The sequence below is a fragment of the Canis lupus genome, chromosome 7 (genome assembly GCF_003254725.2).
Source record: "Canis lupus dingo isolate Sandy chromosome 7, ASM325472v2, whole genome shotgun sequence".
Classification (NCBI taxonomy): Eukaryota; Metazoa; Chordata; class Mammalia; order Carnivora; family Canidae; genus Canis; species Canis lupus.
This window is the reverse complement of record NC_064249.1, coordinates 1,332,115-1,358,166: the sequence shown is the minus strand read 5'-3', so window position 1 is coordinate 1,358,166 and position 26,052 is coordinate 1,332,115. Positions and strand designations below refer to the sequence as shown.

General features: G+C 56.7%; 1 protein-coding gene across 5 annotated transcripts in view; it reads left to right on the top strand.

The window, feature by feature from the left end:
* The window catches only part of NAV1 (neuron navigator 1), a 242,873-nt gene that overhangs the window by 59,927 nt on the left and 156,894 nt on the right, over positions 1-26,052 (top strand). For all 5 annotated transcript variants that reach the window (XM_049112004.1, XM_049112008.1, XM_049112007.1 and 2 more), the window contains 2 exons: positions 13,294-14,046; positions 18,198-18,301. In XM_049112004.1, coding sequence (XP_048967961.1) covers positions 13,325-14,046; positions 18,198-18,301 — 826 coding nt within the window. In that variant the 5' untranslated portion in view covers positions 13,294-13,324. Of the gene's footprint in view, positions 1-13,293; positions 14,047-18,197; positions 18,302-26,052 lie in introns of those variants that run through there.

Genomic DNA, 26,052 nt, shown 5'->3' with positions numbered 1-26,052 from the left:
GGCCTTCGGGTGGGAACGGGTGGGTGGGCCCATCTCCTGCCTCGGACGGAGCCCTGGTCCCTCGCTGTTCTCTGGCAGCTCTGGTCAGACCTGACCGACCTCTCCAGTCGGAGGTGGCCCCGCGCAGAGCCCTGGGCCGGGACCCGCAGGACAGCTGCGTGCGGCCCGGTGCAGGCAGTGTGGACAGGTGCGCTGCCCGTCTGCCTGGCGCGGGGGGAGGCAGAGGGGGCGTTGCCCGGCGCCAGCTGCTGGGGCACCCCGGACGCTCTCCTGGCAGCCTCGGGGCCCCGAGGAGCTCCACTCTGGGACCTGGCGGCCCTCGGCCCCCTTCCGGTGATCAGGGTCCTGGGGGAGGGGAGGCCCCTCTCCTGCAGCCTGGCCTCCTGCCTCGGCTGAAGTCAGGCCTGGCGTCTCCGCGTGCGTGCGTGCGTGCGTGACTCCCACACCAAGTGCTGCTGCCCGGGGGCTGGGGGGCGTGTCCTGGCTTGGCAGCCCTGCGCTGGCACGGGGCGGGGGTGGGGGGCGGCAGCGTGGTTTCAGCCTGGCTCTGAGGGAAGCGGCTGGAGCCAGCAGGACAGGGGTTCTCGGCTTTGCTCAAGACACACAGGCAACCAGTGCTTTCTCCCCACTGCTCAGGAATGAGAGGAATAAGGGAAGTTGAATTCTCTCCCGTGATGGAGTTGCTTGTCCCACTTCTCAGATGGTAAAATTAAGGCCTAGAGACTGAGTAATTGAGGGAGATGCTTAGCACTGGAATCCAATCCAGTGGTCTGCCTCCTGGGCTACTCTTGATTTGGGGGCCTGCCTGCAAGTGAGGTCTCATGCCTCTTACCCGCACTCGTACCCCTCACACATCCGGGGGTCTTTGAGGGAAGGAGAGCCTCTTGCTAGCGTAGCCGGCCGAAGGCTGACTTCACTTTGCAGGTCTGGTCTGTAGCTCAGAGGGTTTGCGGTCCGACGGAGAGTGCAGCCCCGTCCAAATGCCAGGGTGTGGCGGCCCAGCCCTGGCGTGAGCCTATACGCGGCAATGGGGCAGGGCCTCTGGGCTGCAGGGCTGTAAGCGCCCCCAGACCCCTCCCAGCCCAGCGCCCAGGAACCGCCCTCCCCTGCCCCAGCCCAGTGGCCCTGCAAAGTGCATGGGCCTTGTTGAGTGATCCGTCCTCCGTGAGCCGGGCTGGAAAAACCATCCATGGAAGGACGTTGCAGGCTTTGAGTCGAGGGAGAACAACTACAATAAAGCAGAGTGTGAGGAAGACGGAGCTGACAGGTCTGGTGGGAGAGGCAGTCATCTGGCAACTGCCTGGGGGTCGATGCAGGTTCCAGTTTCTCTGTCTGAGATGAGCTGCCCGCCCCCCCCCCCCCAAGCAGGCTCCACTTACTCCTGCTCCTCCCCCATTCATTAGCTCTAGGGTCCATCTGGAATCTAAGCTACTGCTTGGGAAACCAGAGCTCTAGGAACAGGGGCCTGGAGGAAGTGACTACACACCCCCCCCCCCCCAGAGGTGGGGAAAAGATGGAGGCACAACAGGGACTGTCTGTGGGGCAGCTCCCCGGGGGCCTAGGCAGCTGTGCTCTTGTGATTTAGAACGCCCAGGCTCTCGTGTGCCGTACAGCAAAGCACATGACATACCGGGGGCACCCGGAGCGGGTTCTGGGGCTGGGGGTTGAGGAGCAGGAGGTGTTCTGGAGCAAAGGAGAGCTGTGTCTGGCTGGCTGCACGTACTCTCCACGCCAGCTCGACTTCCTGGGAGGTATTTATAACCCAAGCCTCCAGCCCCCTGTGATTTGTGGGACAGCTTTAAACCATTGATTTTCATTAGCACTAAATCATTTCTCTTGGCTAATTGAAAAGGAACCAAGGATACTGACAGTGGAGCCGTTTATATGGATCAAATCAGTGAAAAATGCCAATATGCTGATACAGTGCAAGTCTGCAGCGGGGCGGCTCTGGGGCCCCTCCCTGGAGCTCAGAATTCACTTTTCTCTCAAGGCCGAAGGCTGTGAGAAGCAGCCCCCCCAGACTGGAGGACCAGGGGATGGACTTGATTCTCAGCAGGAGAGCTGGAAGTCAGACATTTGGAAGAAGTTCCAGGGTGGAGAGATGGGGCAAGAGATTCTGGGGGTACTGTTGGAGGGACAGCGAACGGCTCTTCTGCGGAGGTCGTTTAACTTTTGCATTGGCCCGGGCTCAGCCAGAGCGGTCAGGAGGCCAAGGACGCTCCTCGGGAGTGCGATGGAGTCACCCCGAGAATGCTCGTCTGCGCAGGACAGCATTTGGAAGCCCTCTCCTGGGAAGGGGGGTTGGGCTTAGCTGGGCTGGGTCTGGGGGGCAGGGTGTTGGCACCAGCTCGGTCATTTACTATTAATGCCAGGGAGCTCAGCTATACGCTATTACCTGGGGCTAATTGGCCGGCCCTGTCTTCCTCTGCAGGAACGCGTGGCCATCTGGCCAGAAAAAAGAAGAAGACCATCTTGCAGTTCTAAGGTTAAAGGAATTCCTGAGGGTGTTGGCAGAGCTCTGGGCTCCGGGGGTTGAGAGGGGGAGGACAAGAAGGAGTTCCACCACCATGGACAATCCTAATCCCCATTCTGAGCCAGGAGCCAGCCAGGCGGGCGCTGGGAGTACTGAGCCCCCCCTACCCCGTGCCTGCCAAGTTCGAGCCAGCAGACCCGTTTCCTTGCCTCCTGCCAATGCTCTCCCCGCACTGGTCATGCTTGTCCCCACGACAGCACGGCTGGCTGCCCGTCCTGTCCCTCTCTCAGTATTGATCGGGGGATCACCTTCTCTGCTAAGGACCAGGCCTAGTGCATGCATGGCCCTCAGCGGGTTTGCTGGAGCCCAAAGCAAAGGTCTGCAGGCTAAGAGCTTGGGGAAGGGGGATGGGTTCAAGTCTCTTCTACTGTGGCCCTACCCCCGTGTACCCACATCTCGGATCTCCCTTTATCTCTGTCCTGAGAGACTGGTGGAGAGAAGAGGCTGGGTAAGAAGGAGAAAACATTTAATAAATGACCATTGTAGTCCTGTCCTCAGCCCTAGGGACCTCCCCATGATGCCCAGCCTCGGAGTCTTATGCAGAGGGGAGTCTGCGTGGTGTGGAGAAGAGCACTGGACCAGGAATCCCCCAGGCACTGCCATTACTCAGCAGTGTGGCTTGGGACAAGCTACTTCCCTAGGCATGGGGAGGTTACCAATTGGCCTCATCTCCCCACCCTTAACTCCATGCACGGGCTGTAGGAAGTCCATAATCCACACGTGTTAAATGGAAGTTGTGTACAGACAGCGAGGGTGTTGGGGCCCATATTTCCAAGGAGAGCCTGTGAGCACCCTGCTGGGGAGCCCAGGGCCCTTGAGGTGGAGAAAGATAGGAAGACAGAGTTCCCCCCTTGCCTCCGGGATGGATGGGAAATGGGCCAAAGGGAAGGGACAGGGAAAGCAAGCAGACAGACTGAAGCCACAGATAGGTGTGTGTGTGTCAGTGTGTAGACATGAGTGTGTCACTCTGTATACGGTACCTGGCCAAGGTGAGACAACGCATGTCACCTCTCTGCGGGGGCATCAGAGGACACAGCTCTCTGCTGAGGTCTTCAGCCTCCAGGGGCCAGAATGAACCTCCAACCAAAGTAAGCCCCGACCTGGGGTTCGGCCCCGGCAGGAACCGGTCAGGCTTTCAAGGGCAGAAGACAGTCAGCAGCCGGGAGAGGAAGAAAGCTTGCGGAGAGGCTTATGTGAGTCCAGGAGCCTTGTCCCTGAAAGTCGTCCTGTCCACCTTCCGCCTCTGACGAGGTTGCCCCTAAGCCGAGCTCAGCTGTCAGGACTGCATCAGCTTCAGAAGGCGGCTCCGGGAAAGGGGCCCTTCCCCCCCTCTCTCACTGACCCCTGCCACCATTAATTTTGGAGGCTTCCCCGACTTGGTGTATCCTCCTTACCCCGCTCCCATGTAAACTGTCTGTCCTCTTCATACTCACAGGAGGAAATAGAAAATTAAGATAAGAGGGAAATATATAGTGGTAACATTTATGTTGCTCTGACTGGAGACGGTGACACAAGGTCCCAGTGGGGAATCTGAGCGGAGCAGGGAAGGGAGATACAACACTGTGCTGATGAACTATTCGACTTAATAATAACTAGCATTTATTCGGTGATTTGTATGGGTTTGTGTGAGCCAGGCACTGTCTTCAGTGATTTTCCTATAATAACTCACTGACATAATATAATGTTTTTATAACATTATAAAATAGATGCTGTTATTATTATTCCTGTTTTACAGATGGGGAGGCAGATGAAGGAAGTTAAATAACTTGTTTAGGACCCCAAGCTAGGAAGCAGCATGCCAGCTAGAGTTGCCGGGGGTGGGGGTGGGGGTGTTGGGAAGATGGGGACAGAGGTGGTGGGAAAACCTTCCAGGTCCTGCGTCCTTCACCACCACCCTCTACTGTGCAGGGTCTGTACCTCAGTGCTGGAGTCCAGAGACACTCCGAGCCTTTACCGTGAATGATTCCAGTATTTTTTCTTTCCTTCTTCCTCCGAATCTGACTTCTTCCTTCCTATTTTGCAGCTTTTATTTTATTTTTAAAAGATTTTATTTATTTGTTCATGAGAGACAGGGGGAGAGAGGCAGAGACACAGGCAGAGGGAGAAGCAGGCTCCGTGCAGGGAGCCCGACGCAGGACTCGATCCTGGGACCCCAGGATCACGCCCTGGGCTGAAGGCAGTGCTAAACCACTGAGCCACTGGGGCTGCCCTATTTTGCAGCTTTTAAATAACATACCAAGGAAGAGAAATAATTTACCCAAATTCACTCAGCCTATGATGGAATCATTTGACCCAGAGTAGCACCTCCCAGACTTTTTTTTTTTGCATTTCCTTCCTCTCTCCCTTTTTTCTTTTTTTCTTCCTTTTCTTTTCTTTTTTCTTTTCTTTTCTTTTCTTTTCTTTTCTTTTCTTTTCTTTTCTTTCTTTTTTTAAGATTTTACTTATTTATTCCTGAGAGACACACAGAGAGGGGCAGAGACACAGGCAGGGGGAGAAGCAGGTTCCCTGCAGGGAGCCCGATGTGGGACTCAATCTCGGGACCCTGGGATCACACCCTGAGCCGAAGGCAGAAGCTCAATTGCTGAACCCCCAGGTGTCCCGACCATCCTTCCTTCTGTCTTCCCTTTCCGTTTCCCTTTCCCTTCCCTTCCCTTCCCTTTCCCTTCCCTTTCCTTCTCTCTCTGTCTCCTCTTTCCTTCCATACCCAACCTCTGGACTTTGGGGGGGACCTCGCCCTCCCGCCGCCGGGCAGCCGTGTCCTCTAACGGGGCCCCTGCAGGAGGAGCTGTCCTATCAGCACCACGGCCGCCGCTGCCCAGCCTCAAGGGCGGGGAGGACGCGAGAGTCCTGCTGGGAACCTGCAGCCGCTGGGCCTCGGGACCTGGGAGGGACCAGGATACAGTACCCGCTTACCCGCCCTCATCCCGCCTCTGGCCCGCAGACCCCAGGGAGCTAGCGCTTAAGTTCTCCCCATGTTCTGAGCTAGAGTCAAATATTTATAGGCCACGAATACTTCCTGGCTCCGGGGTTTGCAGAGCATTGGGGAGCCAGTAGCCTCCGTTTGTCCTGATGGGGCCTGAGGCCAGAATGATTCAAGGCTGAAAAAGGCTGGGAGGTTGGAGGTGGAAGGGAGGAGCGGGGGAGGTCTGGATTGAGGCTGTAGGATAAGCCGCAGAGCAGGGTGGGTACAGACTCAGGTTGGGTCCACTGCGCCGCTAATGTTGGCTCTCCCGGTTACTGGCTGTGTGATCACAAACTCCTTAGCTTCTCGGGCCTTGGTGTCTGAGCCCGTGACGTGGGGATGATAATGTAACCGCCGACTCATAGGGCAATTGCAGTTAATATAGGTAAAGAACCCAGAACGGTGCTTGACATGCAGACGGTAAGGCCAACTAATAGGTGTTGGATTTAAAAATAAAAGACCCCAGGGCAGCCCGGGTGGCCCAGCGGTTTAGCGCCGCCTTCAGCCCAGGGCGTGGTCCTGGAGACCGGGGTTCGAGTGCCACGTCGGGCCCCCTGCATGGAGCCTGCTTCTCCCTCTGCCTGTGTCTCTGTCTTCCTTTCTCTCTCTGTATCTCATTAATAAATAAATTTTTAAAAAAGACCCCAGGGCGAGGATGAGAGAGTAGACAGTTGGGGTGTAGATGGAAGAGGGGGAGCCAGATGAAATGGAAGTACATGCTGGGTGGGGCTGCGTGCTGTACTAGGGACTGGGACTGTGCCCCTCTCCCTGGAAGCCACCAGCCTCTGGACTCACCTGCCATCCATCAAATTGTTCCAGTCTAGGTCTAAATTTGTCTCCTCCGGCAGCCCTGGTGGCGCAGCGGTTTGGCGCCGCCTGCAGCCTGGGGTGTGATCCTGGAGAGCCGGGATCGAGTCCCACATCGGGCTCCCTGCATGGAGCCTGCTTCTCCCTCTGCCTCTCTCTCTCTCTCTCTCTCTCTCTCTGTCTCTATGAATAAATAAATAAAATCTTTAAAAAACATAAAAATAAATAAATAAATTTGTCTCCTCTTCTGAGAAGAGCAGCTGTTTTCCTTAACATAATTTTTGCCATTTCTTGAGCCTCTACTATGTGCCAGGCGCCATGCCAGGTACCTTATCTGTATCCTCTCATTGAATCTTTATAAAACTCTAAGTTTTTGTTTTGTTGTTGTTGTTGTTGTTTACAGATGGTTTTTTTTACAGATAAAGGCTTTGGGCTCAAGAAAGTTAAGATACCTTATCTATTTTTTTTTAAGGATTTTTATTTATTCATGAGAGACACAGAGAGAGGCAGAGAGACACAGGCAGAGGGAGAAGCAGGCTCCATGCAGGGAGCCCGACGTGGGACTCGATCCAGGGACTCCAGGATCATGCCCTGAGTCAAAGGCAGATGCCCAACCGCTGAGCCACCCGGGCATCCCTAGATACCTTATCTAAAGCCATATAGCAAGAAGTAGCAGGTCTAGGATTTGAACCCAGGTCTTCCTGACTCAATAGCCTTTACTCTTTCCACTACAAAATTTCCAACTGTCTAGTTTGCCGTCGCACCCACTGGGGGGGCATTCGGGTGTTATTACATCCAGCTTGGGCAGTGTTCTTCGTGTTGACTTGCTGTAGATATCTGATGAGAGCCTGGCAGGTACTTTCATCCTCCTTTGCTCTGCGGGCGGCTCCGGAAGAACCAGGCAGTTCAGCCTCCACCCGAGGGCGTCTGGGATGGAGGGACACTTGGAAAAAGGTTCTCTGTCCTTGTGATCATAATGACAATACTTGTCGACTCCTTGCTGTGTCCCAGGTACTGTTCTAGGCACTACAGTTATGGACTTATTTACTCTTCAAAGCAATGAGGAGGTAGGTCCTAGCCTCAGCCTCATTTTACAGCTGAGGAAACTCAGAGTTTATGGGATTTGCCCAAGGTCACACCCTCAGCAAATGGCAGAGCCAAGCTTCGAACCTAGGCCCTGTGGCTCCAGCATTTGTTCTCTCACCACTATATTCCTCAGAGTCTCTTGGAAGAGCAGTACCTTGGAGCACTGACAGATGGACCACGGGCATGCGAGGTTCAGTCATCAAGTCTGCTCCCCAGACCTCAAACCCCCATCCCCCACCCCCCAACCCTGCTGCCGCCCCTTCCTTGGAGCCTTCCCAGATTCTGCTTCATGGTCAGACTGACGCACACACGTCCCCACAGCACTTTATTTTGCCTCTTTTGGTGCAAAATGTGCTTGTGATGACTGTGCGTGTTTCCCCCCACCGGATCATTGGCTCCTTGAGAGCAGAACCTGGGTCTCAGCTGGTGCTCGACTGCTCGAGCATCTGGCAAAGCACCTGGTGTATGGGAGGTACTCAACCAAGGTGTGGATGGTTGAGCAAAAGGATCGTGTAGTGAATCCTTTTGAAAGCCCTATGAGCTTTTGTAATGGGAAGTACTGACTCCCTAATGTAACTACGGAGGAGGGAGCCCCAGCAGGCGGGGACTAAGGAGCACGTGAGACCCCCTCCTTGAGTCTGCTCAAGGGGTTAAGTGACATTCCAGATCAGAGCACTCAGGAGGAGGAGGAAGAGAGAGCATGTTTAGGAGTGGGGGATCTGGCGGGCGCCCCCGATCTGACATGTGTGTGCACACACACATTTGCATGTCCATGTTCACGTAGGAAAGATGTAGGCTCCTTGCTGACACTCCCAGCTCCCCGCCTCCTGCCCGTGTGCCTCCCCAGGTATAGTGACGACATCTATACTGAGAGCCAAGCTCTCTGGCTTGAACAGGCCCCGTCCAACACAGACAGAGATGGTCCAGCTCCCGGGCAGGGTTCTGTGTGACAGTGAGAACCAGGAAATGAAGACCGTTACAGCCAACCGTGTTCACCCCAAGAGGCCGAACATTTTCTGATACTACCTTACTCAGCCTGCTCAGGACGTGAAGAAACAAGAAGGCAGCAAGGATTTCTCCTCATTTCAAAGGAGAAACTGGGCCCCAGAGCACACATGGGAGCCTCCCAGTTCCTTCAGTCCATTAAGAATGCAGCTTGGATACCAGAGTCAGTAGACACCTGGCTGGGCCCCAGGAGAGGTCATCTGGACTCGCCTCACTCTTGAGCTTTGGAGGCACCACTACCCATGTGTCTCCACTAAGACCCCATCCCCCATGAGCACTCTTTACCTTTTTACCCAGGCCTCCCATCTGCTAGAGACTTGTAACTCCATAGTCTTCATCCTCAACCCTCACCTACCCCAGGTGTGCCACTTGCTACCGACTGAGCATATTAAGCGCGTGGCCAGACTGGATTTGGCCCATTCTCTCCCTCTCCACCCCTATTCATTGCCTTCAGCCTCTGACGGGGCGATGCCCTAGGACCATCTTGGCCTCCAGGACCAACCAAAATCAAACAGCATATGAAGGGTACAGGGAAAGCTGGCCAGATCTGAGGAATGCTGGAGAAAAAAGGAAGGAGGAGGAGGAGGCCTCCTCCAGAGCTGCCCATGACTGATGTTCTTTTCCAATTTTCACCTGTGAACCAGGTTTATGCCCCCATCCTGTTTCCCACAATCTCTAGGAGGCCCGAGCTGTCAATCACGGCAAGGACAATGTTGATAGGGAGGCTGAGGAGTGCATCCTGAGGCTGGACGTGCATTCGATGGCCATGGACTAGGGGATCCGTCCTTGGGCCCCAGGGTCCTACTCATCTGCTCTTGACGCACAGCCTTCCTGCTTTCTAGCTGTGTATGTTCTCGGGGAGCTTGCTTAACCTTCCCAGCCTTGTTTTCCTGACCTGGCGGATAGGGATAATAGAAGCCACTTCGGAAGGTTGTTGTACAGTTTAGAAAGCATGTCTCAGTGAGAGAGACACTGATGACGTCTGGGGAAGATACGCTGGTGTCCTCTTGAGATCTCTGTAGAGATACTGAGCACCCGTGAGCTCCCACTCGAAAGGCAAACCAGGAAGGCTCCTTGTGTGGCCCCTTTCCCACCAGGCTCAAAGAACCCAGTGTGTTTGGGGATCCCTCGTCCACAACCCCAAAAGCGGTCTGATGCTCCCAGACTCGCACCTGGGACGGTGGCCGCCCCTCCTGTGCACATGCTGCTCCTGGTCTAGGTGGGGCCGGCCTCTGGGCCGGAGGAGAGGGCCTGGCCCCAGCTGCAGGGGAGAGGGAGGGGTGAGGCTCCTGGACCTACCGCAGGAATGTTTTTATATCCTCTTCCCATCAAGCTTTTGAAAAAATGATGATCCAGTGAAAGCAGCCACTGCATCTGCTCCATTAGCAAGTGAAGTAGAAGCAGCTTCTGGGCCTTAAGGCTCCCTTGGCTGGAAGTCTGGCCAGTCCTAGATGTTAGGGCCTGGGGGAGTCTGGGCCAAGGGGAGCTGGGGATGCCTCGGGGACAGTGTAGGTGAGCTGGGCTCCTGGGGGATCCCTGGACACGACAACGTGGGGGGAAGAGCAGTTCACGGGAGAGGTGCAGGCGCACCGAGATGCTGTTCCGGGTTCTGTCACAGAGGTAGCTCCCAGAGGGGGTGCCTGCGTGGCCGAGGCCCCCACACTGGGATCTGACGGGGGCTGGGCCTACGGGGAGAGGCACAGGTGGCCCGTGTGGTCCTGTGCCAGTGGAGGGATTGAACGTGGGAGTGCTGCAGTCTCTGGGGCGCGGGCCGCGGTGGCTCGGTGGCCTCGGGTCCTTCTCATGGGGGGTCAGCCGATGAGTTCAGCCGGCCGGCGCACGGCTCAGCTCTGTGCTGGACGCCAAGGTCAGCAGCTCAGGGCCACACACACCTTCCACCAGGCCCGTTCTTATCCCTCTGGCCCAGCCTGGCATTGTCACCGGTGCACGTAGCTGACAACCAGTGGAGTGGCTGGGGAGAAGAAGGGGGACACCGTCCGTTGCTCTCCCCTCTCCTGGGGGAGAATTCCCACAACGTCTTGAGGGCAGGCTAAAGCATGATGTTCCTTCTGAATCGTAAAGACCTCCTGTCACTCCACCTGACTGCAGCGGCTGGATTTTATCCAGTTCTTATTGTGCAGGCTGGGCGTGGAGAGTCTCACAGCTGCCGTGAGCACCCGCTTGACACCCTCTGAGATTTCTTTGTGAAAGTCCTTCTCAGGCCCTCCTGTGGGGCTGGGGCTGGGGACGGGCAGGGTGCCCTGCACGGGAGACGGTGGGCAGGCGGAGGGGGACTCAGAGTATCCTTTCAGTCTACGGCCTAGTGGGGGGTGTAAGGTTGACGGGAAGGACGCAGGAGTCAGGCAAGCCTTGAACGCGGTCCGGTGGACCCAGGCCGCCACTGGAGGAGTGGGGGCAAGCTGGCTGTGGGCACCCAGACACACACGGCTTTGCCTTCTCTGCTGGAGGAGCTGGGGGCTCCTGTGGCCCATCAATAGTGGCGTCAAATCAGAGGAAACGGGGAGGGGATCATAGCATTTTGCTTCCTAGTGGAAATTATTTCGTCCGTTAGTGGAGCAGTCCTGCAAGCCCCGACTCCGCCATTCCACACTGTGGTTCTGTAAATCCATCAAGGTTTAGGGGTCCACGTTGACTTCTCATATGTAGCCTGTAAGTGGTCCTCGGCCACGGAGTCAAAGGTCAGAGAAAGGTCGACAACAGCCATAACAACCCGCGAGGTTGCCGACGGCCCCCTCTGCCATATAAGGGGGACAGCCCGGTGGCCTCAGGTAGACCAGCCACACTGTGGTGGTCTTTTTTTTTTTTTTTTTTTAAATTTTATTTTATTTATGATAGTCATACAGAGAGAGAGAGAGAGAGAGGCAGAGACATAGGCAGAGGGAGAAGCAGGCTCCATGCACCAGGAGCCTGACGTGGGATTCGATCCCGGGTCTCCAGGATCGCGCCCTGGGCCAAAGGCAGGAGCCAAACCACTGCGCCACCCAGGGATCCCACTGTGGTGGTCTTTTCTCTGCTCACATGCCCTTTGTCTCCATCTTCACCCAGTGGCAGTCAACCTGGGCATTTTCCTCACATGTGATCATTTGCCTACATTTTTCCTCCTTCCCCTATAGGATACATTCCTAGGCCGGGCATTGTTCCCACAGCAGTGCCAGAGTGCCCTGCGGCCCTGCACGGAAGCTCGATATTATACATTCTCTAAAAGGCACTAAATTTGATAGTGAAAAATGCTGACATTTAATCTGCATCTCTACGATTTTTTTTTTTAAGATTTTATTTATTCATAGAGACAGAGGGGGGGGGCAGAGACACAGGCAGAGGGAGAAGCAGGCTCCATGCAGGGAGCCCGATGTGGGACTCGATCCGGGGTCTCCAGGATCACACCCTGGGCTGCAGGCGGCGCCAGACCGCTGAGCCACCGGGGCTGCCCCATCTCTACGACTTTAAGGAGGCCTTTTGTTTTTGTTCGGTTTTGGCCGGTTGTATTATTTTGTGGATTCCTTGTTCAGGCCTTTTGCTCTTTATTCTATGGGGTGTTTGCTTTCTCTTATCAATTTGGTAGAACTTCCTTGTCCCCCATAGATGTTGCAAGTATTTTCATAGGTTATTGATGGCTGGGATGTTTTGAAAGGGCTTTTGTGTCCATACAGAGATTTTTATTTTTATGCACTGAAGTGTATCAGTGTTTTCCTTTATAATTTATGCCTCCAACATGGGACTTTTTTTTTTTTAAGATTTAATTTATTTATTCATGAGAGACACAGAGAGAAGCAGAGACACAGGCAGAGGGAGAAGCAGGCTCCATGCGGGGAGCCGGACACAGGACTCGATCCCAGGACTCCAGGATCCCACCCTGGGTCTAAGGCAGGCGATCAACCAGGGATCCCCAGACATGGGACTTTTAAAGGCCTTTCCCACAACGAAATTATGGAAACATTTGTGCGTGTCCTGCAAATCCTTGTATGGTTTCGTTTTCTGCATTTCCTACATTTAACTCTTTCGTCCATCTGGGATTGATTGATCGTGTCTTTGTAAATGGCTTCAAATTCCCTGGGAAATGAAAGTGATTAATAGAGCAATTCATTAATTAACATGGCAAGGAGGAGAAGCTGGTAGAGGAGGAGAGGTTGAGGATATGGGAGAGGGATGGGGTAATTAATGGATCAAGGGCTGAGAGAGAAGGGGCTGAGTGAGGGCTCCAGGGTGCACAGGGAAGGGCTATGAGGAGGACTGTGAGCCCAGTGCCTGAATCTCCAGTGACCGAGAGGGTGGGGACAGGGGGAGGGAGGAGAGATGGCATCAATGAGGACCAGTGAATGTTACGAGCCAGGTGGCCCGAGCTGAGGGTGGGGGGAGGTTTACAAGTTTGTGGTTTGTGGGGACTGAGATCGCCCCATCTCTGGACCCAGCGGGACCTGGACGATTACGCTCCGCCGGACAGGTATCCTGGGCGCTTTTATCAGATGAGGTGGCAGGTGGGAGGAACATGCAGAGAAACGGCTGAGGGCACAAGGGGGTTGGGCAGAGGATTCTAGACTCAGGCCACAAGGAAGGATCCGAGGAGGAGAGTCTATGAGTCTATCCCTGATCAGTGCAGGGCAGCAGAGGCCAGGGACGTTAACTCAACTCCATTGCACAGAGCACCGTGGTTCACAAAGCACCCTCGTGTGTGTGTCTGCTTACGAGCCTCACGGCGGCGTTTCAGAGCAGAGAGGGCACGGGCTTGTGGGCACCGATGGAGTCAGGACGTGCAGCCCCGAGTCCTGATGCCCAGCCTGGAGCCTGGGGCCTCCTCGGCTGACCCCACCTTCCTCCTTACCGGCTCAGGGGCAGGAGCTTGGGATGGTGCCTGACGCTCTCTCCTCTCCTCTCCCTGCAGGACAGTAGACCTCATCGCTGCCGCGCTAACCATGAATGGGATGGCCAACGTGAACTCTGCCAGCCGCCCCCACTATGCCTCCTCCATCCCTGTGCCTCGAGCTGCTTCCCAGACCAGGATCCACACGCCGGGCGCCTCTCCCCAGCTGCGGCCACGCCAGGCTGGCCTGGCCCTGAGCCCCCAGCGTGCAGCCTCCCCAAGACTGGGCAAGGCGGGAGGCCCTTCCAGAAACTCCTCTCCTAAGGCCTCCCGGGGGAGAGGCTCCCCCAAGCCTCCTGGGGCGGCGAGGGAGTCAGCGGAGGGTGGTGAAGGCCTTTCCAGCTCCCCATGGAGCAGTCCCAGGGCAACCCCAAAAGCAGCCCTCTCCAGCTGGGCTGGGCCCAGAAGAGCTGGGGAGACACAAGGCACCCAGGGAAAGAAGAAGGTGGCTCCAGAAGGGATTCCAGTCCGCCAGACCCGGGGCAGGAGCCCATCCCGAACGAGCTCTCGCGGAGACACTCAAATACCAGGGGCTCCTGAAGGTCGAAAACCTCCTAGCTACCCAGGAAAGGATCAAAGGGATACAAACTACAAAGGTTCGGGGGTCCTGAGGTCTTTGGAGCCTGATGCTGGGGCAACGTCAGGGGCTTCCTCCCCGGGGTGCAGCCCCGTGCAGAGCAAACGCCCCTCGCCCACCCCAGGGGCCATCAGCTTCGCCTCGGGCCATCAGCAGAGTCAGCCGGTCACAGCCACAGTGGCCCCCTTCCAGTACAGGTGAGCGGGGGGAGCAGGTGGGGAGGGAGGCAGGGAGCGGGGACACAGCAGCAAGCCCAGAGAGGAGGGGGCCTCTGTGCTGAGGAGCGGTGACCGACCCACCAATGGAGGGGCCTGAGTATAGGCTGGACGTAGGGGGCTGGGATCGCTGACGTAGGATTGGGGACATCCAAGGGGGCCCAGGATCCAAGCTCTGGTACTTCTCAGAAGACTCACCCTGGGGACTCCATGACAGGCGGGCTGATAAGGGGAATCGCCCCGGAACGTCCATTTCCCTTGGTCCCGGAGACAGGAGTGTGTTAGGGTAGCGTGGATGCTTGAGCAGCCACAGGTGCAGGCAGGTAGGTCCGTCCCAGCCAGCTCGTCTGGGACACTGGCCACTACTGGCTGTTGGGCGAGGTGCAGCATCGAGGGCGTGGTCCCTCCCGTCGTGACGAGTGAAGTCTTAGCCTCTCCTTGGCGCCCCCAGAATCTTCTGTGTGTCTCTCTCCACGTACCCTGTTTCCTTCTGCACGGCGTTTCCCTCGTGCCTGGCACCCCAGGCGCAGCCAGGATTGCTTCCTAAACGGCCCGACAGGGGTTTCACCTTCCTAACAACGCGATCAACAAACGCGTCTCTAGTTTTCTCCACACGGGGCACGTTGAGCGCCTGGAAAAACGTGTCCATCAAGTACATATGCTTTTTTTTAATAAAAACCTAATTTTGATAAAATGGTCATGATAGAGGTAAACCAGGTTTTAATTACCAAGGGTCACACAGTTTAGAGATGCTCGAATGAAGTTCTTCCCTGGCTAGCCTGACTTCCCGGGCTTTGTCTCTGTGCTCCAGTGAGGAGAAATGCATTTCCACCTCCGGGGTTTAGAGAAGCTCAGGCACCATCCCCAGCGCGGTGGGGGTGTCTGTGGCCCCAGAGCTTCTGGAGGGCGGGGGCGGGAACTGCTAGGACCTTGCTCTCCTACTGGACAGAAGCCATCAGTCGCCTCAGTCTCCGGAAGGTTCCAGGCGCCCTCACATGTAACAGACGCGCAGGGCCCGGGGCGAGGGAGCCAGCAGGCCACGGCTGCTGCCACGGGCTCGGGCCTCTTTTCGAGGATCACATTCCCCGGAACACCATATTTTACAAGGGGCACCGAAGCCCAAAACCACATTTCAAGGAAGACAAACAGGTTGGTGAGGGATCCAAAAACAGCGTCGGAAGAATGATTAAGGTCGCCGAGGCGGTTTACTTTGGAAAAAGGAGGCTTAGCGAGGGTCTGAGAGCTGTTCTCAAATATTTGAAGAGCTGTTGTGTCGTAAGATGAACCGGATTTACTTGGTGTGGCTCCAGAGCACTGAGTCGGCGTCACGGTGGTTAGAAGCCCGTTGGAGACAGACTGGGGGCTCAGCAGGGAGAACTTTCTAGCAACGGGAGAGGCTTACGAATTACCGATAAGGTGGTGAGTTCCCCGTCACGGCAGGGATCCGAGCCCACATGACAATCAAGGGAAGGGCTCACTCGGGGGTGCGGGCCCGCCCAGTATGGCCCAGTACGGCCCAGTACCGCCCGCCCAGCACACCCAGGTTCCTCCTGCGGGCCCTCGGGAGCTGCGCCCGGCCTTGCAGCCAGGAGAGCTCGGAGCCAGTGCGGCACAGCCCCCGGGGGCCTCCCAGGGGGAACGGGTCTCGGCCCCCCCGCCCGCCTTCCTTCTGGATCCCGCTCCGGAAAAGCGTCTAGGCGTTAAATTGCTTGAGATTCTACATCATCTGCCCTACAGGCCCCCTGGCGGATTTAGAGCCTGACATTTTCCAGAGGGGTCAGAACTTCTCCCTTTTCGGACATTTCGGGGCAACCTGAACAGAACCGTGTTTCCTTCGCTCCGCAAACGTTCATTGTACACAGACCTGGAAACGGGTCGTACCGACCTCGGCGCGGGCGGTTTTCCGGTTTTCTTCACTGTCCACCTCCTAGACCCGGTGTCTCGGGCCCCGGCGTAGGGTTGCAGGGAGGGTCGTGGCTCTGGCAAGGGCGGAGGAGGACGGAGGGCACCCCGAGGTCCCACAGGCCGGTGGGTGGGGCCCGGAGCCGCTGCCACAGGTCACTCTGCCAAGGGCCTGGCTGGCTGCCTTGCAAGCTTTATAGCCGGGGCACTGCCATCTGCTCCCTAGGACTCACCGACGTCTTTTCACGGACATCTGCCCCTGCCCCCGGCCCCTTGGCCTTTCTGCAAAGCTCCAGCTGCTCGCAGAGGCAGAGGTCATCAAGCTGCCCACCGCCTCTGCCTCCTGCCTCTCCAGGGGGCAGGTCCGCCCCCAGCCATCTCCTTCTAGGCTCCGTCCTTCCCAAGGCAGCGGCTCTCCTGCCTCATCTCTGACCCGCCACCGCCTCCCTCTGGTCACCCCTGCTGGCTGGACCCACAGAAGACCAATGCCTCTCGGGGGGCTCTCCAGGTCCTGGGGTCTCCTGCCTCTACTGCCTCTAGCTGGTTCCCTCAGATCCTCCAACTCTGGCTCCTCTGCTCTCCCGGGGAAGGGCCTCCCACAGCTTCACCACCTTGTGGCTGCTTTTGACCACCTGCCAAGTGCTCTCTCTTTCCAGCAGTTCTCTCTATCATCTACCATCTATTTATCAATCTATTATCTATCAACCTATATCTATCATCTATCACCTATCTATATCTATCGTCTATCATCTATCAGAGACAGCGCACACATGCAGAGGGAGTGATAGGCAGAGGGAGAAGCAGACTCCCCACTGAACAGGGAGCCCGATGTGGGGCTCCATCCCAGGACCCCAAGATCATGACCTGAGCCCAAGGCAGACGCTTAACTGAGCCGCCGAGGCGCCCCGTTATTGGTTTTCTTCTGTGAGGCTCAAGCCCCCAGCGACTTCCAGCGTAGACGGAGCTTCCATTCAGGCTGGAGAGTGAGGAGAGGCCTGGGCCCCTGGCTGAGTCTGGGGAGGTGGAGGCAGGCCGGGATGAGGGCGTGGAAGCCTTCTCCGGGCTCCCGGGCCAGTGCCCGCTCACTCACGATGGCCCGAGCGGGGTGACGGCGCCCTGTATTTCTAGCGCTAGTTCCGGCCTGCCTGCTCCTAGCTCCACGTACACGATGCTGTTCACCGCAACGTGCACGTGACGTAGAGTTCCCAGCCATCTTGGTTGGAGGAAAGGGAAAAACTGGGGCGAGGAAGAGACATCCCGTAGCACTGGGAGGCTCAGGGTCGCCGGCCCAGCCCCTCCCCTCCCCCGCCGCCAGGCTGCCAGAGGGCCCACTTAGCTGGCGACAGCGGGCGTGGGCGGCGGCCCGGCCGGGTAATTGCCTGTAATAACGGCCGCGGCCTTTGTTCCTGGCGCTGTGGGCTGGGGCTGTGCTGGAGCCCACACGGGGCCGGTGCCCGGAGACCTCACCCTTCCTTCCTGCTGCCGCACCGGCCCAGCGTGGACCCAGCCTCCCGGGAGTCGCCGCGACCTCCGCCGAGCCCCCCTTCTCGGACGTCCTGGCCGCCGCACCGTGGCCAAGCCCGAGGAGGCCTGGGTGGCCCGCAGCCCCCACGAGGAGCCCGTGACCTCACCTTCAGACGGAGCCCTGCCCTCTGGGCACGGACGCGGCTGCAACGCGGGGGCTCGGCGGTGGAGCGGGTGTCTTGGGCCCAGGCCGTGACCCCGGGGCCCCAGGATGGAGCCCCGCATCGGCTCCCCGCAGGGAGCCTGCGTCTCCCTCTGCTGTGTCTCTGCCTCTCTGTGTGTCTCTCAGGAATAAATAAGTAAAATCTTAAAAAAAAAAAAAAAAAATACAGGCACAGTCTGAGGGCAGGGACCCTGGCAGGACCAAGGACCCAAGGCCTGGCGATACTGTGGGTTCCCACTGTCCTGTGGGCCATTGGTGTTCTGGGGAACAGGCGGGACACCAAAGAGGGACTGGCACCAGGCATCCCAGTGCCCTCAGGAGTTCCCCCAGGGCCCCTCCCACGGGCCTAACCTGGCCCAGGTCCTGCTGCACACACGAGCGCACACCTGGATGTATGCTTGCCAGGGAAGGCCCAGCCCAGGGGGGTGCAGAGCACCAGCAGCGGGGAAGAACCGAGCTCCAGGGAGATTTCCTTAGTCCCTCGGAGAAGTTTCAGGGCCAGGACCACCTCTGCTGTGAGTGACCACCCCTTCTCTGTCCACAGGCTGCAGACAGACCAGGAACCCGGCCCCCTCCCTCAGGCTGGCTGGGTCCTTGATGACTACTCTGGCTGCCCTGCAGAGACCGAGGACAGCTTCTCCTGTACAGGTAAGTGTCCTGGAGGGAAGGACTTCCTCCTGGGGTGGGGAGGCCACCAGACTGTCCTCACTGGAAGAAGTGACCTGCCTACACAGGTCCTTCTCTTAACAATGAGACATCAGCCTGCGAACTTCACCTTGAGCTTTTGCCCTGCTCGGCTCAACCCAGAGTTGGTCCGTCCAATCCAGGAGCGCTTCGAGGTCAGGGGAGGAAAGTGGCCAGTGGGTGCCCTGTTTATCCAGTGCTCAGGGCCGGGAGTCACCGAGTCACTGAGGCCATGACAAAAAAGTAATGAGCTGAGAGATCGAGAGCCAGGTTCCATGCAAAGCCCAGACGAACGGTGGGGGTGCTGGGAACCAGCGAGGCAGAGCCACTTGGCTGACTGCCTGACACCTGCTTCCTTTCCCACCTGTCACCTTCCCTGGGGCACCCCGTAGTCACAACACACCACCTGATGCATGTCCTACTGGTAACCGAGCCTCAGGAGCCAGAATGTGAGATTTACACCAAGAGGAGCTCTGAAACTGGGACGCAGTGATACTCTGTAAGGGCAGGGACACTGCTTGTCCCCAGGTGCATCCTCACCCGTGCCCAGCCCACGGCAGGTGCTCTGCAGATGGCTCTGAATGAATGAATGGTGAGCGGATGGGTGAAAGCTTGTGTGCCACGGGTCAGGTCCTAGACTGGGCAGATTCTAAACTCTTAGCAGGGTTTAGGTGTGTGTGTGTGTGTTGGTTTTCTTGCAACATTAAAAAAAAAGTACCTAGAGGATGACTGTGGTACACGAGAGGTACCCGAGACTGCACACTGCAGGGCACCAGCTGTTTGTTTAGTTTCCAAAGGGGTCTTTGCCCCAGGGAAAGGATGAGCTTGCTTTTGGCAAAGCTGAGATTGTCTAGAGGTTTCGTCTTAGCTTCATTTCGGTGCTTTGCTCCTGTGGGCAAAGCTGGGGCACAGAGCACAGCCTGACCCTGGTGTCGCTGGACACCGGCAGCATGCCGTTCCTGTCCTCTTATCCCCTCTATGCAGGTGGTTGGGTGTTCCCCTAGGCTGCAGGGCCAGGTCCTTCTGGGCTTTCTGCCGGCCTGGGCCCCAGCCGTGATCTTGGGGCCGTCGTGACCCTGAAGACAGAGCAGCAACACTCACTCCATGGCAAGCCTCATAGAGAAGGTTTATGGGGTAGGGACTGGGCATCTAGAAATAAACCGTTGCCTCCCACAATGAGTACACACGCAGAGCAACCAGGGCATGGCAGGGGACAAAGGAAACCAAATTTCACTGGCACTGAAAAACCATCAGAATTAGAATGTGGTAACCAGGAAACTATGTGGGGCTCTATTTTTACATTTGCAGTTTTGCTAGTGTAATGGCTTCCTTATGTGTATGCCACACTGTTGGGGGCTAATGAGCTCCACCTAACCAGGCCCGTTCATAACCATTATCCGATGAGCTGGTGAGAGGACTTTTACTATTAGTGTCTGCTGCTGACTGGCTTTAGGGGTCCCCCGGGCTCGTCGGCTGGAAGCCCATCCTTCCCCGCCGGAAGGATGAACGCGGCTAGTAGATCCCACGTTGGGTTCCTCCGTGGGTGGAGTGCCAGGGGACCTGCGGAGGTGGGAGAAGGGAGCAGCCCTTGCCTCCTCCGGGGCTCCCGGGGAAGAGGAACAAGGTTCTCTGCACTGCTCTGCTCTGGGACTGCCTGTCGTCGTGGCCATCCATGTCGGCCAAGGACACACTGGACGTTTTGATGCGTTGGGTGCAGGGGAAGATGTGCTTTGTAGGGGAGCCCGCACTCTGAGCCTGAAGAAAACAGAGACGAGCAAAGAGACAACGGAAGGCTTCCATTTTACTCCCTGCTCCCTGCCTCTGAACTTCACTCTGAGCACGACGTGGCTCATTCATTCAGCTTTCATTCACTCGACAGACCATCCGTGAGTGTTTGCCTCGTGCCCAACCCCGTGCTCAACGCTAAGGGGCACACATTGAGCATGAAGCCTGCTTTTAAAAAAATAAATAATTGAAAACGACATATATATATATATTTTTTAAAACAAAAAAACAAAGAGATGGATAAGACTGTGACCTGTTTCCAAGGAGCTGATGGTCTAGAGATGAGCCGGGCCCAGAGGATGCGCTGGCGCCCTGCAACCTGCCCTTGTGGGAGCTCGTAGGGCAGCCTAGTGGGTCCTACGCCTGCGAGGCCCTGCAGCACGAGGAGGATGCTGGCCTTATGCCCCTTCCCCGATCTGGGGGAGGAGATTTTGGGGCCTGGAAGAAGGGAATGCCGTATCCTACCTTGGCGTCATTTACAGAAGCCACACGGTCCCTGAGCATGCAATTCCCATAGGAGTCTGTGGACGACAAGGGGGCGGGTCTGCTTTCTTCTGTGGCTCAGACATCCTTCCTGCTGGGTTGTGTGCCCATCTCGCTCCCCCTGACCTAGCACGGTGCCCGCTGATCCGTGTTGGGCGGAATGGTAAACTGAGCGAGTGAATAAGGAATCCGAAGTCCGTGCTTGTGGGGTCGTTGATGCTCCGTGGGCCTGTTTCTTGCCGCCTGACGAGGGGCAACCAGCCTTTCCTCTGTTCTCCTCCCAACATGCTCCTCTCTGGCATCCGGGCTCGCAGGGGGGACAGAGGTCCTGAGGGGAGCAGGGAAGGACCAAGACTCTCCTCCACCTTGTGCTGCTTTCTTACTTACTCTGCCTGGAGCGTGGAGTCCACACGAGCTGGGATAACCTGTCGAGCAGGACGGGGATTCCTCACGAGCATGACTTGCCCGCACATGGCAGTGCTGGGATTTGGCTGTCGTAGGTCCCAGGGCTTCTGCCCCTGGCCCGGGGGCGTTCGCGTGTGTCAGGACCCACTCCCAGCTCGCCGGCTGTGCTGCGGAGGCCCCTGTGCTGCTCCCGGCCGCCGCGTCCCCTTGGCTGCCATCAGCGCAAAAGCAGCGCACGGGCCCCCATTGGGTCTTAATCTGGAAGGCCCAGGGAAGCCAGTGCTGACATTGCTCCGGGCCCACGTGTGCGAGGCCGAGTGCAGGACGACTGGGAAAGGTCGCCCCAAGGTTGACACTTTTCCTTAATTACTTCTACTTTGTGGCGTGTTTGAATGAGCACTAAGTGGACACATAATGAAGGGATCTTGTCTCATCACAGCCTGTGTCGCTGGGGAACAAGCCGGAGCCTCCTCCCCGCCTTGCTTTTCACACAAGGGTTGGTATATATAGAATAGTAGGGGCGGTGTAGACTTTGGCCTTGTGCTAGAGTTGTTTGTTTTTCTCCTTCCCTCTTCCATGTTCAGCTGACTCCACCTTTAAGCCATAATTACATTTTTCATGTTTTGTGGATCTGGGACTGGGGATGGAGTGAGTCCCCCTTTGGAGAGAACCTGCAAACCTGGCGAGCCCTCCGCTGGGGCAGGAGAGAGGTCTGGCTGCTACTCTCTGGGAGAGGAATTTGCTCTGGGAGTTCGGGTGGCGCCAGCGTAGTGGTACGAGCCCCACGTGCTCTTCTGGGAGCTTCGGGCCAGATCCAAGGATCCCAGGGCTACAAGTGACTCGAAAAGTCAAAGACCACGTGAAGCCAAAGCTCTAATGAACTTTACCTCTCACCCAGTGATGGCCTCATTCTCCTTCTGATGCCCCAAACACTGAAATGACCCAAAGGTGACAACGACTGCCACTTCTTGAGCACCTGCTACATGCGGGGCACGGGGCTGGATGCTTTGGAGGGAGTCCTTCATGAGCATCTCATGCCACCCTTTGCAGGCGGTGCTGTTACTCCCAGGGAAGTTCCACTAAATAGCTGGTCTGGGGACACACGGCGACGGGGCTGTGCCAGGATTTGAACCCATGCTTGTCAGAAAGCCACGCCTTCCACCCTCACTCGCCCGCCTTCCCGTTGCTGCCCCTTGTGGGGTCATCTGCCCCCTGCCTCCCTTAACCTCCAAAACCTGTGGGGAAGGAAACAGGGTCATGAGCCACAGTCCTGCTGACATCTCCGTCCACGCGAGCAAGCCCCGGGATGTCCCCGGCTCCTCTGTCATCCCAGGCCCGTGTCATTTCACGCTGAGTTCACACTGCCATGTTCCCTGCCCTCTGGAGACTTTGAAGCTGAGCGAAGCCTGATGTCCCAGCCATCCGTGGAGAGAGGATGTGCAGACAATTGACTAGAAAACACAGCCCAAGTTCAGGGGCAGGTGGCGTTAGCTGTGTCATCAGGGCGCAGGCGGCTCCGTGTGCTCCAGGCCAGGGGAGGCCCCGGAGGTCGGGGGTCCCTGGAGGCCCCGTTTGGATAAAGCACGTAGCTGTCTGGGACCGAGGAGCCTTCGAGCAGCTGGGACGGGAGGTAATAATCCTGCGCGGCCACAGCGGACGCCTGCCGTGGCTTCCTTGGACGCGGGCGCTGCCGGTGAGCACCTGCAGCCCCTCTAACAACCATGTGAGGGTCGCACGACCCCCTGCTTCGTCCCATGGCCACTCGCGAGCTGTGCAGCCTTGGGTGTGTCACTTGATGTCTCTGTGCCTCCACGATGACGGTGCCTCCTTCCTAGGGCTGCCCGAGGACCCAGGACACCAACGGAGCTAGAGGGCTCCGGGGAGCACTGATCCATAGCAGCTGCTCCGTATCGTCACTGTTTCCTTCGGAGGGGGCGCTGTGCCAATGTGCCCACTTTACAGATGCCCAAAGGCTGCGACGTGCCGCAGGGGTCCGGCCAGGCCTGGAACCCAGGCAGCTGGACTTCAGAGGCCATGCCCTTAGCATGCGCACCGTGACCTTGCTGGAGGGGAACATGTCCCAAGCCCTGGGGTGCCCCGGGGAGGCCGGGAGGGGCAGTGGGATGAGCCAGCAGGACAGAGCCCCAACTCTGGGAGGGGCCTCCGGAGGGAGAGGCCAGAGAAGTGAGGTCATCTGAGGTACCCTGCTGGAGGAGTTTGAAATAGAAACCAGAGGGATCTGGATTCTATTTCCTAGGAGGAGGAAGGGGGAGGGAGGAGGAGGCTGAGGGACTTCTCAAGACAGCCTTTAGCTGGGGATGGGATTAAGCTCCAAGCAGTGAATTTGACCCAGTGGGAGCCATGTTAGTGGAATGTCAAGGATAGTGGAGGCTGGGCAGCCTGGAACCCCCCCACCCCACGTACACATCCGTACCTCCCAAGACTGCTCCCACTTTAGAAGGTGTAATGAATACTCAGCAAACAACACGGACAAGGCCTAGCTTCCCCGCGTCCTGCTCCACCCGAGAAAGCCAGGGCCTCCATACTACCCAACTGCAGAGGAAACTCATATGCTTCCACCAAATCTTTATTAAGTGCTTACAATGTGCCAGGCACTGCTCTACCTTGGAGTCCAACCATGGATGAAACAGGCAAAGGCCTCTGCCCTCGTGATGCAGCGTACAGCCTGTGCAGCTGTGTATGCATAACCTGCACGGTGGCCCTCGAGAAGTCCTGGCTCGGGAATGTGTCTCTCATCCCAAAGAGCAGGACAGAGCTCCCTCCGGCTTCATGACATCTAAGAATATCAACGACAGCAGTCTGTGGACCACCCCCCTTCACCTCGTCTTTATTTTTAAGTTTTTTTTAAGCCTTTATTTACTTATTCATGAAAGACACACACAGAGACAGAGACACAGGCAGAGGGAGAAGCAGGCTCCCTGTGGAGCCCGATGTGGGACTCGATCCTGGGACCCCGAGGTCACGCCCTGAGCTGAAGGCAGATGCTCAACCACTGAGCCACCCGGGCGTCCCACTCTTTATACTAGGAAAGAGGAGAAGAGGAAGGTGATAAATTTTCCTCCATGGCTCTAGAGAATTGCCCCCCGTGCCCTGTACATGACGTAGACTCAGCTTCCTCCTGGCAGGTTTCTAGAGACTCAGCTCTCCCCACTTGAGTTCTTCCTGGGAAACCCTGACCCCTCGTTTAGTTCTCCATGTGCCTGTGGGCCACGGGAAGGTCCTGAGGATAAGGGGAGGATACTGGGGAGGAGGAGGGCCCGGTTACTAGGAACCTCTCCAGATCTGACCACCCCATGCAACTTTAGAGTGTTATGGGAGGGGGGGCCCGCTGGGGCTGCTGGAAATTTCAGCCACCTGAACTATCTGCTAAACTTTCACCATGTCCTTCCACGACCAACGGAGAGAAACTTCCATGACCAATCCAGAGAAACCCCACTTCAGTGATGCCCCAAAGATTGGGCTTCACAGGCCTTTGTCCCACCCCCGGAAGGCAAGGGCTGGCCAATCGTCTTCATAACTTCCAAGAAACAAAGTCTCCCTGGGAAGGCCTGAGGCAGATGGAGAGCCTGCAGGCAGCTTCATCTCAAGGAGCGCTGGTCTCCAGTCAAGGCTTTAGTCCCTCCCCCTGGCACCACCGTAGGGGCAGAAACCGGAACCCAGCATTCCCCCCCTTCCAGTGTGTCCCCCATCCCCTTGATAAGAGGATTAGAGTCCCCCACTGAGACACTTCCCCCACCCACAATAAGGCTGCTCAGCAGGCGAACACAGAAGGAGCTCTGGGGCGGGGAGGGTGGAGAGCCAGTTGAAGAGAGTAAGCGTCACAGACACAATAACCAGGAAGATTAAGTGCTGAGAATTACCCCCAAGTCATAATATTCCTGGTCCTGAGTCCTTTAAGAGGCGGAAGGAATCAGACACCCGCCTTCCTGCGTGTGGCTGCTGGCTAGTGGGAGTCCTGTGCTCCAGAGAAAGCTGAAGATGATTAAAGGGTCGGGGCGAGGGAAGGTCAGGGAGTGTGGGGTCATCCAAGGCCTGGGGGGAGGGGGAAGGACAGAGAAATGGTTAGGCTTAGTCCTCCCTTCCCTTGAGAAAATCATTCCACCTTCACAGAGGGCTGGAGAAGCCAGTGAGTGTGTTCTATGGTGAGAATGATCGAGGTCGCGGAGATAGGAGAGAGCCTCCAAGCAGGAGGAGAGCTCAGCCCCATTAGAAGTGGAAGGTGGCACAGCCCAGGGCCGGGAGCTTGACCCAGCAAGCTCACTGCATCCTTCCTGCCTGAGAATCCGGGTTTCCATGGAGGCAGGAGGAAGCTCCTGGTGACGAAATCAGGCTGGGTGAAAGGCAACGTTCTCATCATGCTTTGAAACTCCCACCCATCACACCAAGACTATGCTTAACATTTGCAGAGCAGTTTTTATATACTAAGTAATTGCCAGTGATTATTCTATTAAAATTCAATGAAATGTGAGTCCATGGCGTTCCTGTGTTAGATTTAACGTCTCTTTAAAAACCTAGCAAAAACTCTAATAAAGCACAGGGATGCCAACTGAGAGAATGGGTTTAGCCATGGAGCGAGAACGTCTTTCTCTCCAGGGTAGTGAGAAGGTCCTCCACCCCCCCACACCCCCCACCCCCCCCCCACCCCCCCCCCGCCAAGCTGGTTCTGGGTCTGATGGGTATGAGAGTTTCTCCCTATTCTTACAGTCGTTTTTCACTTTTTGGCATCAAGGACCTCTTTCGGAACCCGGTTAGCATTATATGTCTCCCCAGACAGATGGACACATTCACAACACAAAACACGTATTTGATGGTTGGTTTTGTGGACCTCCTCACACCAGTGTGTGAACACAGATTCGGAAGTTATGCTCTGCAGTAGTAATATCACAGCGGTGGCCAGACAACACCGGGTTTGGACCTTATTTTTTTTTCCCATCAGGTTTTTGGGTTTCCTTGGCTCACAGCGAGGTAATAGGATTTGTTACCAATGGGTGGGTTTTGCTCTAAAGCAGAACGTTGAGCGT